This window comes from Chiloscyllium plagiosum, chromosome 24 (genome assembly GCF_004010195.1).
Source record: "Chiloscyllium plagiosum isolate BGI_BamShark_2017 chromosome 24, ASM401019v2, whole genome shotgun sequence".
Classification (NCBI taxonomy): domain Eukaryota; kingdom Metazoa; phylum Chordata; class Chondrichthyes; order Orectolobiformes; family Hemiscylliidae; genus Chiloscyllium; species Chiloscyllium plagiosum.
The window spans coordinates 38,030,748-38,042,826 of record NC_057733.1 but is presented as its reverse complement, the minus strand read 5'-3'; the positions used below and the strand labels follow the sequence as shown (position 1 = coordinate 38,042,826).

The 12,079-nt window shown below is 40.8% G+C and overlaps 1 protein-coding gene across 3 annotated transcripts in view; it reads right to left on the bottom strand.

Annotated features, from left to right (window-relative positions):
• The window catches only part of LOC122562201 (E3 ubiquitin-protein ligase rnf213-alpha-like), a 159,421-nt gene that overhangs the window by 113,877 nt on the left and 33,465 nt on the right, over positions 1 to 12,079 (bottom strand). For all 3 annotated transcript variants that reach the window (XM_043714879.1, XM_043714880.1, XM_043714881.1), the window contains exons 12-15: positions 11,485 to 11,640; positions 8,714 to 8,874; positions 3,364 to 3,650; positions 232 to 500 (exon numbers count right to left, since the gene is read on the bottom strand). In XM_043714879.1, coding sequence (XP_043570814.1) covers positions 232 to 500; positions 3,364 to 3,650; positions 8,714 to 8,874; positions 11,485 to 11,640 — 873 coding nt within the window. The remainder of the gene's footprint in view (positions 1 to 231; positions 501 to 3,363; positions 3,651 to 8,713; positions 8,875 to 11,484; positions 11,641 to 12,079) is intronic.

Here is a 12,079-nt window from a genome sequence, read left to right as displayed (position 1 = left end):
CATGCATACCTGATTATTGCCATGGGTTGGAAAAAGCTTATCTGATTTTCTATGCAATATCTTTTTTTGTGTTATATCTTGTACATAATCAGAAAATGGCATAATAAAAATATGCAATTGAAAGCAAATTCCGGGTTGGAGCTCTAAAATCCCAGCAGATTTTGACAGTCAGGAAAAGAAAGGTAAAATGCAAGGCAAGATATAAAAGTAAAATTAATTCACTGAACTTACTATTGATGTTTTGGGAAAAACATTGCAAATTCTTTCAAGTGTTGAAGATGCTCTTCTGTACATGTCTGAGGCATTTGTAACATATGACAGATAGTTATCAAGTCACTTGCATCCAATACCAAAGAGCAATGGTTCCGAATAACAAATGCCACCATTCCAGCTACAAATGGATTTTTCACAATTCTTTTGGAATCTTTTGCATCTTTAGGTTCTGGTTTAGTGTAAGGAAGCAGGAATTTCTTCACCTGCTCAATTATCAATTTGTTAACCTGTAATTCAAATCAAAAATAAATTGTTGGGAAATAGAAACCAAATAAACACTTGCTTTTGAAAAAAAAAGGCACTTGTAATAAAGCATTAGATTCAATATTGAGGAATTCAAGTTACATTTTCAACTTCTCACCTCTTGTGGAAGTTTTCTATGAGAATACAAGTGTTAGCTCATGCTGCAAGACAACATTCAAACTGAAAAATACACAAAACTTCCATTTGAGTGGTTTATTAGGTTCACTCCTTTCTCTGATCACTCATCAACTTAGAAGGAATCAGAAATTTGCTTCAACTAATAAGAAAATCTGAATTTTATGTTAAACTATTCCAAAATCACTAGCATCAATTGGAAGCGTCCCTTCTTCATTTGTGCAACTGTAAACTCTGAACTGTATTAACATATCGCCAGTGAGCAACGGACACCAAGGCAGGAAATTGCCATGTTCCCATGGTGAGGATAGCAGAAAGAGTATAGGTTAGTAAGGGGAGAGAGCAGCCTCAAAAAGCTTCAAAACATCATGTCTATCAGCCAATGCCCCATAATTCATTGCCAATTTGCCCTCATCACAATCACTCAGGGTGACATTCGTTTTGGTACTATGGCAGGGTAGGAGAAAGCGAGGACTGCAGATGCTGGAGATCAGAGTCAAAAAGTGTGGTGCTGGAAACACACAGCAGGTCCGGCAGCAGCCCAGGAGCAGGACAATCGATGTTTCAGCATAAGCCTGACAGGGTAGGAAACTGTAAGGGAGGTGGGAGCTCCAAATATGGAATTTTAGGAAAGATGGACGAAAGGTGGGATGTGATTGCACAATGATGGAATTTGGAACGGAAAGAGACAGGTTAGAGAAGAAACAATTTACAAGGATAGTGGGCTTAAGCATTTTACTTTTGAGAAGAGAGCTGACAACATAACAGACTTCTTCTGAACTGAACTATCTACTGCAGAGGCACCTATCCAGGAAAGCATTTGGTAAAAGTGAATTTTTAAAAATCTTTGAAACTTTTTATTTTACCTAATTTTCTAATCAACCTGTTCAGAGATGTTATTACACACCTCCAGTGCAGGTTGTACTTGAACCCAGGCCTCCTGGACTAGGCCTACCTCGACACAGGGGGCATCTTGCTCCACTTTTTATGCTTTTGCTGAGTGGCATGGTGAGTTTTCCGCTAGTCGTCAATTAAGCACAGCACATGGACTGCAGCAGTTCAAGAAGGCAGTTCACCACCACCTTCTCAAGGGCAGCTAGGGATTGGCAATAAATGCTGGCCAATCGGAAATCCCATGAATCCAAAAGGAGGGATCAGAACTTGTAAATACCTTGTTAAGGGCCCAATTCACTTCATTAACATTCAACCATGCCAGACAAGCTAGGCATACAGCAATCTTGATATGGGAAGTCAGAGCAGGTCTGTGGTGACTTCACCTCGCAACTGGCTGTGAGGAGTCTCCATGTTGCTCAGCAACAAACAGCATCTCAGGGTATGATCCATCTGCACTGGCTGCACACCTCCCTCACCCATGGTCACTGGCACCCAAACCTTCACTACCGTACCGTGGCTGCTCTCCAATCAACCTTCAGGATACTTAAGATGCACGGGCTTACATTGCTGCACTCACTGATGACTGACATTGAAAGACTGTAGAAAAGTGATATTATGCACAGGGATAGGCACACAGCTTATGGACGGACCAGGCTGCATCTCGGGGCTGCCTGCTTGCTCTCTGTGTTCACCCTCTTGCTCACAGCATCCATGTCTTGCCTGCCTTGCCATGCCCGTTATTGCCCTGGCACTTCAGCTCAGAGCCAAACTATCATTGTTGATGGGCTCTTGTGCACAGGTACATAGACAGGTTCTTGTCAGCACACTGAGACATGTTCCACTGCATGTGGCCATGTTGGAAAGTGGGTGGGGGCTAGTCTTCAGTCCAGTCAAGAAGTTGGGGAATAAAGGGGAGGGAGGCATTATTGTTGGTCAGGAACTCCTGGTACACAATCAGTCAGAGGCACAGTCCACACACAGCTCAAGTAGTTTAGCCTTGGTCAGTGGGACACTCACTGTCAGGGATATGACCAAATACAGTCCTATAGGGCCAGCGGCACAGTCAGGGGGATTTGTATGTTGTCAGTCAGGGAGCTGAAAAGACAGCAGTCAGGGGTCTGGTCTGTTCCATCAAGGGGCTGCTTTACAAAGTTGGTTAGAAACTGGGGACAAACACAGTCCTGAGAATTTGTATGTGCATTAGCTGGATCACTGCCAAAGGAACTGAAGAGTCAAGGAGAGACATTTGTGCAGGTGGGATTAAGCATGGTGATGGGTGGGATGGTAGAATGTTCAAGGAGCATGGGAACAATGCAGACAAGCATCAGTACAATTCAGGATGAGGGCTGACTGACCATGCACATTACCACAGTATTCCCATGTACAGAGGAGCAGTGTGGCCTGTCTCGGAGAGCAGATGCCTCTCAAAGATAGCACTGGCACAAGGAATCAGTGGATATCGACTGAGTATTGTTTTGTTCTGGGAACAAGATGTGGCAGAACTGGCTGGGAATGGGAGGTCAGAGACATAGATGGGATGTACATAATTAATAATTTCTGAGTGAAGGATTTCTTCCTCAACTGAGACCTCTCAAAATGGTTTCCCACTTCTTCCAAGGCTTTGCCCCGTTTCTCGAATCTCTGTGGCAGGGGAAACATCTTTCCCTCACTTACCTTGTCAATCTCTGCAAGAATTTTGTATGTTTGCATGTGATCACCTCTCATTATTCTGAAACTCCACAGAGTATAGACCCAGTTTATTAATCTTTCCTCTTAGGACAATCCATCTATATGTAATAATTGTGAAAAAATATTTACCTCTTTTTCATCAAAATCAGTTTGTGTATTTGTATACATTTCAAGTTCAAAAGTCATCTGTTGGCACATCTGAAAATGCTTCAGTCGTAGTTTAATTTGCTCAAATCCTTCATTATTCAAAGATTCAAGAAGGTTAAAGATAGTCTGCAGCATAACTTGACCTCCTGTACGCTTTGACTGAAAAATCCTTTCAGCAGGAGTCATTCTGGGTGACCAGATATTTCTCATTGTATTCATAAAATCCCGTGAGGGTGGAAAGTTCATGATGCCATCATACTGGTGCCATTCTTAAAATAAAATAAATCGGAAAATTATTTCAAAACATGTTTCTGCTTATATCAAAAATGAAAACAGAAATTGCTGGAAAAGCTCAGCAGGTCTGGTAGCATCTGTGCAGAGAAATCAGAGTGAACATTTCAGGTCCTTCCTCAGAAGTCGAAAATCTATAAAATATCCATTGGTTTATAAAATACGTTAATTATGCAGTTAATTAATCAATACCTTTCCCAAATGAAAATGATCCTCAAGTGGCACTCCTCCAAATATGGAGTCACTTTCAATACAATGAATCCAAAAACCAAAGATCCCCAGAAAATTTATAGCACAAAAAGAGGCCAATCACCCCATTGAGACTTGGTTGGGAAATAAATGTCACTTAGTCAATGTCTTTCTGGCTCACAAGCTGTTGTAATCAACTAATTGTGGAACTAAGTTGTTATGTGGAACACTGGAAGTCAATTGTGAAAATGCTTCTACTTCTAAAGCACAACAGGAACTTATTATTTTCCTCATTAGGTAACCAGACATGCCATCACAGGAGATAGTCAATACTTCATGAAGAACAAAACTCTGGAACTTTTGACATGTTGATTTTGGCAAACAGATACAGCAAAATCACTCTAAGCCAGGAAATTTTGCACCAAGTGAATGTTTTTCGACTCCTGTTAAAGAACTGCATTATACTTAATGAATAAAAATCCAGCAAACTTATCCAACACCATGGAACAAAGTTACCGATTAATATCTCTCAGTAAATCAGATTTATCTTCAGTATAAAATGCCTTCATTACGTTTTTATTTGCTTGAAAGGATAAAAGGTAAGGGAATAGTTCAGTCAAAGATAGGAGTTTGGACAGCAAGAGCTCAATATAGGGTAATTGGAAGCTGGTAAATAATTGCTGAATGTGAAGGCCCAATTGCTGTTGATGAATAAACCCGACTTGTTTTAAGCTTGAGGTGTATTTAATGCACCATTAGGTTTTGGACCAATTCATCAGAACTCCGCCCCTGAATTTCAGGTGATAGGAACTAGGAGCAAGAGGAGGCAATTCAGCTTCACAAGACTGCTCTGCCATTCAATACAGTTGCATTTCAACCTCAACTCCACTTTCCTGCCTGCTCTCCTTAACCTTTTAATAATTACAAATATGTCTACCACATCCTTATATTTATTCAGTGTCCCAGCATCCACCACACTCTGGAGTAACACATTCCACAAGGATTCACAACCCTTTTGAGAAGTCATTCATCATCTTCTCTGTTTTAAATCTGCCACGCTGTAGCCAAAAACCATGACCCTCTCATTCTGGATTGTCCCACAAGAGGAAGTATCCTCTCTAAATCTGTTTAGTCAATTCCTTTTGCATCTTAGGCATCTCAATTAATTCTTCTCTCCTAATTTCTCATGAATATAGCCTGAAACTGCTTAATTTCTCTTTACAAGACAATCTTCTCACCTCTGGGATTAATTTAATGATCCTTCTCAGCCCCCAGTGCAATTGTTCTTTTTCAAGTAAGGGAGCAAAAGCTGTAAGCAGTACTGCAGATGGGAGTCTCAACAATGCCTTGTACGACCACAAAATCACTTCCCTACATTTTATACTTCATTCCTAGAGCAAAAAATGCCAACATTTTATTTGCCTTCCTCGTTACCTGCTGTAGCTGCACATTAGCTTTCTCATAGATGAGGACACCAAACTCCACCTACGCCGAAACATTTGAAGTTTCACTCCATTTTAGATAATAAGCTGTCCTTTTTCAACCAAATTCCTTCCAATTGAATCCGTGTTAAATTCCATCTATCAAATTTTGGCACATTCACCTATCCTTATCCATCTGTAAATTTCATTGAGATTTACTTTCACACCTATTTTTGGATCATCTGTGATGAATCAGGAAAGGATTGCTGCTGAACGACCAGGAGCTGGTGACCATGGAAGTGATACCTTGGAGTGATGGAATGGCCTTATAATCCAAGTCTCCCAGGACCACATGGCTCCTCCTGTTCCCAAAGACACACAGAGGCCATAGAAAAGCTACATGAAGGAAGGATGGCACTGAGGTATAGCAAGAAGCTGTAAAGGGTAATTGAAAATTCTGATAGCAATGTCAAAATATGAAAGATGTTAAGGTTTCTTGTGACAGGTTAGGAAATATCACAAAACAATATCTTGCAGTCCCTATACAATGGAACAAATGGAGTGTACGCTGACAAAGCAGAACTCAACATGAGGGGACGAGAATGTGATGGGCACGTATATGTACTACGTACCATGTAGAGGTTATCCATTGTTCATTTCCTTAAAAGTCAAACAGCAAAGAGGTCACTAAATTTGCTGATTCTAGTCATGCCAAGGCTATGTTAGCTGTCACTTTATTTTGACTTGCTCAGTTACTTATGTATCCAAAACATGAAGACAGTATGCACAATCCCCCCGTACTATCGTGACATTAAGAATAGGATTAGAAAATTCAGGCAATTACTGAGCGTTCAGTTCCAAGGCTCCTTGGTTAAATGTTTCTGGACAGAGAGCTCCCATAATCTGAAATCCTCTTTAAAAGTGAAGTTGACAAGAGATGGTCGTGGGCATAAATGAAACACTTGTTCAAAATGTCCTCTTTATGGATCCAACTAATTTCAATGATTTAATCAAAGCAAAAAACATAAAGGAAAGCACGTAAAGGCTAAAATAAAGCTAAGGAAAAGACAATGGCTTTCATATTCCCAATAAATATTTGGCAGAGATTTTTGCACATCCATGTGTTAGATATCAGCATCGCAGCGTCTGATGGTTTATTTGAAGGGTAAAGAGATTGAAGTGAGGCAGATGTTACTGTCCTGTTCATCACTGCACTTAAAAACCCAAATGAAGTGGATGAAAATCTCACTTCCTTCAAATTTTAATCCGTGCATCTAATTGTTGTCAGTTCTGGAACTGCTTCATATTGTTTATGAGATAATCATTTTCTGTGATATTAATGGAGGTAAGTATGCAATGCTATGTTTCCATTGCATTGCAGAATCATTCATGCCCAGATGATAGGATAGATGTTGCTTTGATTTAATGTATCATCTTGGAGACAACAAATGGAACAATGTACTAGCCCCTCAGAACTGCAGAGCATTAAACTGGACAATGTGCTAAAACTCTAAACTTAAGCTTCTCCTGAGGTGATATCAAAACAACTGAGCCAGGAGTGACACCAAACTTGTAGGTCTCTGCTGTCTTCACTGATGCTGTGCTCAAAATGAATCACAAAGACTAGAGAGATAGTAAATCAGACCAGGAGGAGACAACAGGCCACAGTAGCAGAGTAAGTAGATGTGCTGTCCTTCAGGGAAACACTGACAATGGGTCAATAATAGGGAACAACACAAAGAAAATTACTGGATTGCAGTCTGCATAGATCTTGTGGGAGAGATCAGAATCTTGAGACTTGGGTGTAGGGAGACGAGGTGGGAGCTCTAAAAGTCATAGGGTCATAGAGTCATAGAGATGTATAGCATGGAAACAGACCCTTCAGTCCAACTCATCCATGCTGACAAAATATCCTAAATAAATCTAGACTCATTTGGCCCATACCTCTCAAAACCCTTCCTATTCAGCTACCAATCCTGATGTCTCTTAAATATTGTAACAGCCTCCACCACTTCCACCGGCAGCTCATTCCATACATGCACCATCCACTGTGTGAAAAAGTTGCCCCATTGTTCCCTTTTAAATCTTTCCCCACTCACCTGAAACATGTGGCCCCTAACTTTGGACACACCCACCCTGGGGAAAAGATCTGGTCTAATTACCCTGTCCGTGCCCCTCATCATTTTAGTAACATCCATAAGGTCACCCCTCAGCTTCTGACGCTTCAGGGAAAATAGCCCCGGTCTAGTCAGTCTCTCCCTGTAGCTCAAACCCTCCACTCCTGGCAAACTCCTTGTAAATCTTTTCTGAAACCTTTCAAGTTTCACAACATCCTACCTATAGCAGGGAGACCAGAATTGCATGCAGTATTCCAACAGTGGCCTAACCAATGTCATGACCTCCCAACTCCCATACTCAATGCACTAAATAAAGGAAAAATTTCAAATGACTTCTTCACTATCCTATCTACCTGTGACTCCACTTTCAAGGAACTATGAACCCACACTCCAAAACCTCTTTGTCCAGCAACACTCCCCAGGACCTTACCATTAAGTGTATAAATCCTGCCCTGACTTGTGTTTCCAAAATGCAGCATCTCATATATTTCAAAATTAAGCTCCATCTGCCACTCCTCAACCCATTGGCCCATCTGATCAAGATCTCCTTGTACTCTGAGGTAACCTTCTTCACTGTCAACTACACCTTCACATAGATTTAAGGAGAGAGGGGAAAGATTTAAAAGAGACCTAAGGAGCAACTTTTTCATGCAAAGGGTGGTGCGTGTAAGGAACGAGCTACCAGAGGAAATGGCGGAGGTTGGTACAATTATCTGGATGGATATTTAAACCAGAAATTACAAACTTGGGAGAAACATGAATAATTAGGAGACTTTGGTGGACAGCAACTGGGAAAGGTTAGGAGCTGAAGTGCGGAACCCATCTGTGGACCCAAGGTGCAGAGTAAATTAAGAAAAAGAAAAAACAAAATTGCAACAGGAGTTCCATTTACTGACTGGTATGAAAGCTTGAATTTGCAGAAACTTATTTTAATTATGAGGAAAGACTTGGTGTAACAAACCCATGGGTGTAGAACACAGAACATAGGCACAGTATTATTTGAAAGCTGCCTATAAGAAAAAGCAGAAAACCATTTTTTGCTTCTGTTCCACCTTCTGTTTGACCTCATGCGATTAGAAAATAGCAATTCTCATTATAAAAGTGAGCTTGTCAACAGAAATTTCCCTTCTCAAAACAGGACTGTTTATCAGATACTTTTACAGTTTTTGAGGAGGAGCACCATTGTATAAGAAAGTTTTCATGTGTACTAGTTGTCTTTTAATAATATGTACAGTTCTTTTCACATTGTATTGTCAAGCAAACAAGAACATCAAGACACAGAAATAACAATACTGGTACTAAATGGTTTCTTACCATTTTCATTTATATTAGGTATGTTTAAAAACCGTGAAGCCATCTCTTGAATCCATTCATTCCTTTGCTGTACAGCATATTGATAAGGGATGGCATTTCCTTTGATGCCGAGGGGTAGAGTTATGAAATGTTGCACAAGTTTTCCAGCTTTACTAATATTCCTAAATAACACAAAGAAAATCAGAAAAAAACAACCACCTTGTATATTTGGCCTGGTGACACACTAACATTTGCCAAAACCTTGAGTTTAGTGTTCAGTCTATACAAAAAAAAAATGCAATTCAAATTCCAATTGACAAAACAGAGGTATCCCTAAACAAAATCAGCCATGGGTCTGCATTCTAGAACCCTAGCTCAATAAGAGTAACAAGATAGAACAGTGGTTGTGCGACACATGTAACTGATCTGACACAATTCTTTTGTGCCTTAAAAAAAGTTAGTTTTCAATCAACCTGTTGAAAAAGACTGTGGCAAACCTTCAGCACAGGTGGGATTTCAACACAGACACAGGGACATGATCACTACTTTGATCCTAGGCTATGAATAACCATCTCAGTGATTAAATTAGCACGATATTCACAGCCATCCAAACATTTGACTCAATTGGTTCAAGGCAGATGGGACTAGTACCTGAACCTTCTGGGCCAGACGCAGGGATACTACGGCTACATCACTTAGACATAGAGATATATAGCATGGAAACAGACCCTATGGTCCAACTCATCCATGATGACCAGATATCCAAAGTAAACCTAGTCCCATTTGCCAGCATTTGGCCCATATACCTCTAAACCCTTCCTATTCATATATTCACATGCCTTTTAAATGCTGTAATTGTACCAGCCTGCCACACTTCCTCTGGCAGCTCACTCCATTCACATACCACCCCCTGTGTGAAAAAGTTGCCCCTTAGATTCCTTTACCCATCTCACCTTAAACCTATGCCCTCCCATTCTGGACTCCCCCAGCCCAGGGAAAAAGACCTTGTCTATTTACACTATCCATGCCCTTCACCCTCCAGCACTCCAAGGAATATAGCCCCAGCCAATTCACCTCTTCCAATTGCTTAAATCGTCCAATCCTGGCAACATTTTTGTAAATTTTTTCTGAACACTTTCAAGATTTATAACATTCTTCTTATAGCAGGGAGACCAGAACTGTACGCAGTATTCTAATACTTCCTAGTCCTGTACAGCTGCAACATGACCTTCCAACTCCTATACTCAATATTCTGACCAATAAAGGTAAGCATACCAAATGCCTTCTTCACTATCCTATCTACCTCCACTTCCAAGGAACTATGAACTTGCACTCCAAGGTCTCTCTGTTCATCAACAGTCCCCAGGACCTTACCATTAAGTGTATAAGTCCTGCCCTGATTTGTCTTTCCAAAATGCAGCACCTCACATTTATCTAAATTAAACTCCATCTGCCACTCCTCACTCCATTGGCCCGTCTGACCAAGATCATGTTGTACTTCTTTGCTGTCCACTACATCTCCAAATTTGGTGTCATCTGCAAACTTACCAACTATACCTCCCATATTCACATCCAAATTATTTATATAAATGATGAAAAGCAGTGGACCCAGCACCAATCCTTGTGGCACACTGCTGGTTACAGGCTTCCAGTCTGAAAAGCAACCCTCCTCCCCCACTCTTTGTCTTCTTTGTTTGAGCCAGTTCTGTATCCACATATAGATCATGTCCACCACTCTGCCCTCATCAATCCTTTTCGTTACCTATTAAAACAACTCAATCAAGGTAGTGAGCCATGATTTCCCACACACAAGGCCAGGCTGACTGTCTCTAATCAGTCCTGCCTTTCCAAATAAAGGATTCCCTCCAACAACTTGCCCGCCACTGATGTCAGGCTCACTGGCCTAAAGATCCCTGGTTTTTCTTTACAACCTTTCTTAAATAGTGGCAGCATGTTAGCCAACCTCCAGTCTTCTGGCACCTCTGTGACTATCATTGATACAAATATCTCAGCAAGGGGCCAGCAATCTCTTCCTACACTTCCGACAGGGTTCTCAGATATACCTGATCAGGTCACAGTAATTTATTTACCTTTATGCCTTTTAAGACGTCTACCACCTCCATCTCTGTAATATGGACATTTTTCAAGATGTTGCTGTTTAATTCCCCACGTTCTCTATCTTCCATATCCTTCTCCATAGTAAACACTGATGCATGTCTGCCCCGTCTCCTCAGGGTTCCACACATAGGTGGCTTTGCTGATCTTCAAGGGGCTCTATTCTTTACATGGTTACTCTTTTGCCCTTAATGTATTTGTAGAATCCCTTCAGATTCTCCTTAACTCTGTTTGCCAAAGCTATCTCATGTTCCCTTTTTGCCCTCCTGATTTCCCTCTTAAGTATACTCCTACTGCCTTTATGCTCTTCTCGGGATTCACTCAGTGTCTGCTGTCAATACCTTACATATGCTTCCTTCTTGTTCCTAACCAAAAAAACTCAATTTGGAATCCTGATGAAGTACTTAAGCTCGAAGCATTAATCCTCCTGCTCCTCGGATGCTGCCTGACTGGCTGTGCTTTTCCAATGCCACATTTTTTGACCGAAACCTCAATTTTCCTAGTCATCAACATTCCCTACAACAGCCTTGTCCTTCATCCCCACAGGAACGTACAGTCTCCAGACTCTTGTTATCCCATTTTTTTAAAGCTTCCCACTTTCTACCTGTCTCTTTATCTGTGAACAAAATAGAGATTGCCGTTCATTATGGTGTGCAATACATTTATGTTCATCTTACCGGAAAGAAATGCATTCAAGTATTGACCTTCCACCTCCAAGAACTAAAAGCAATTTATCACATCTTTGATTAAATTTAACTTCATTTGGAATTATGGCGTAAAAATAAATATTGAGCATGCCTGGTGAAGGTTGATTGCAACAAGTTGCTCGTTGCCTGTAACAATGAAAAACAGAAGAATTAATCTTTGATTAACAACTGGAAATATTCTACATATCTTTATTTATTGCTGTTTTAATCAACTTGCTCAGATGCATGTGGCACACCTCTGGAACAGGTGGGACTTGAACCTAAACCTTCATGGTCTAGAGATAGGGGCACTATCACAGAGCCATAAGACCCCACAATTCTGACCATTAGGCAGCAAAATCCAGTGGGTTTAATTCTTTTCTTAATATAAATTCAGGTTATAATCAAGGCTAATGTGAAAATGTCGTGTCAGCAGTACTGATTTGTTGTAGAATCATAGAGATCTACAGCATGTAAACAGACGCGTCAGTCCAACTCGTCCATGCCGACAAGATATCCCTTTCCAACCTAGTCCCACCTGCCAGCCCCTGGCCCATATCCCTCCAAATCCTTCCTATTCATATAT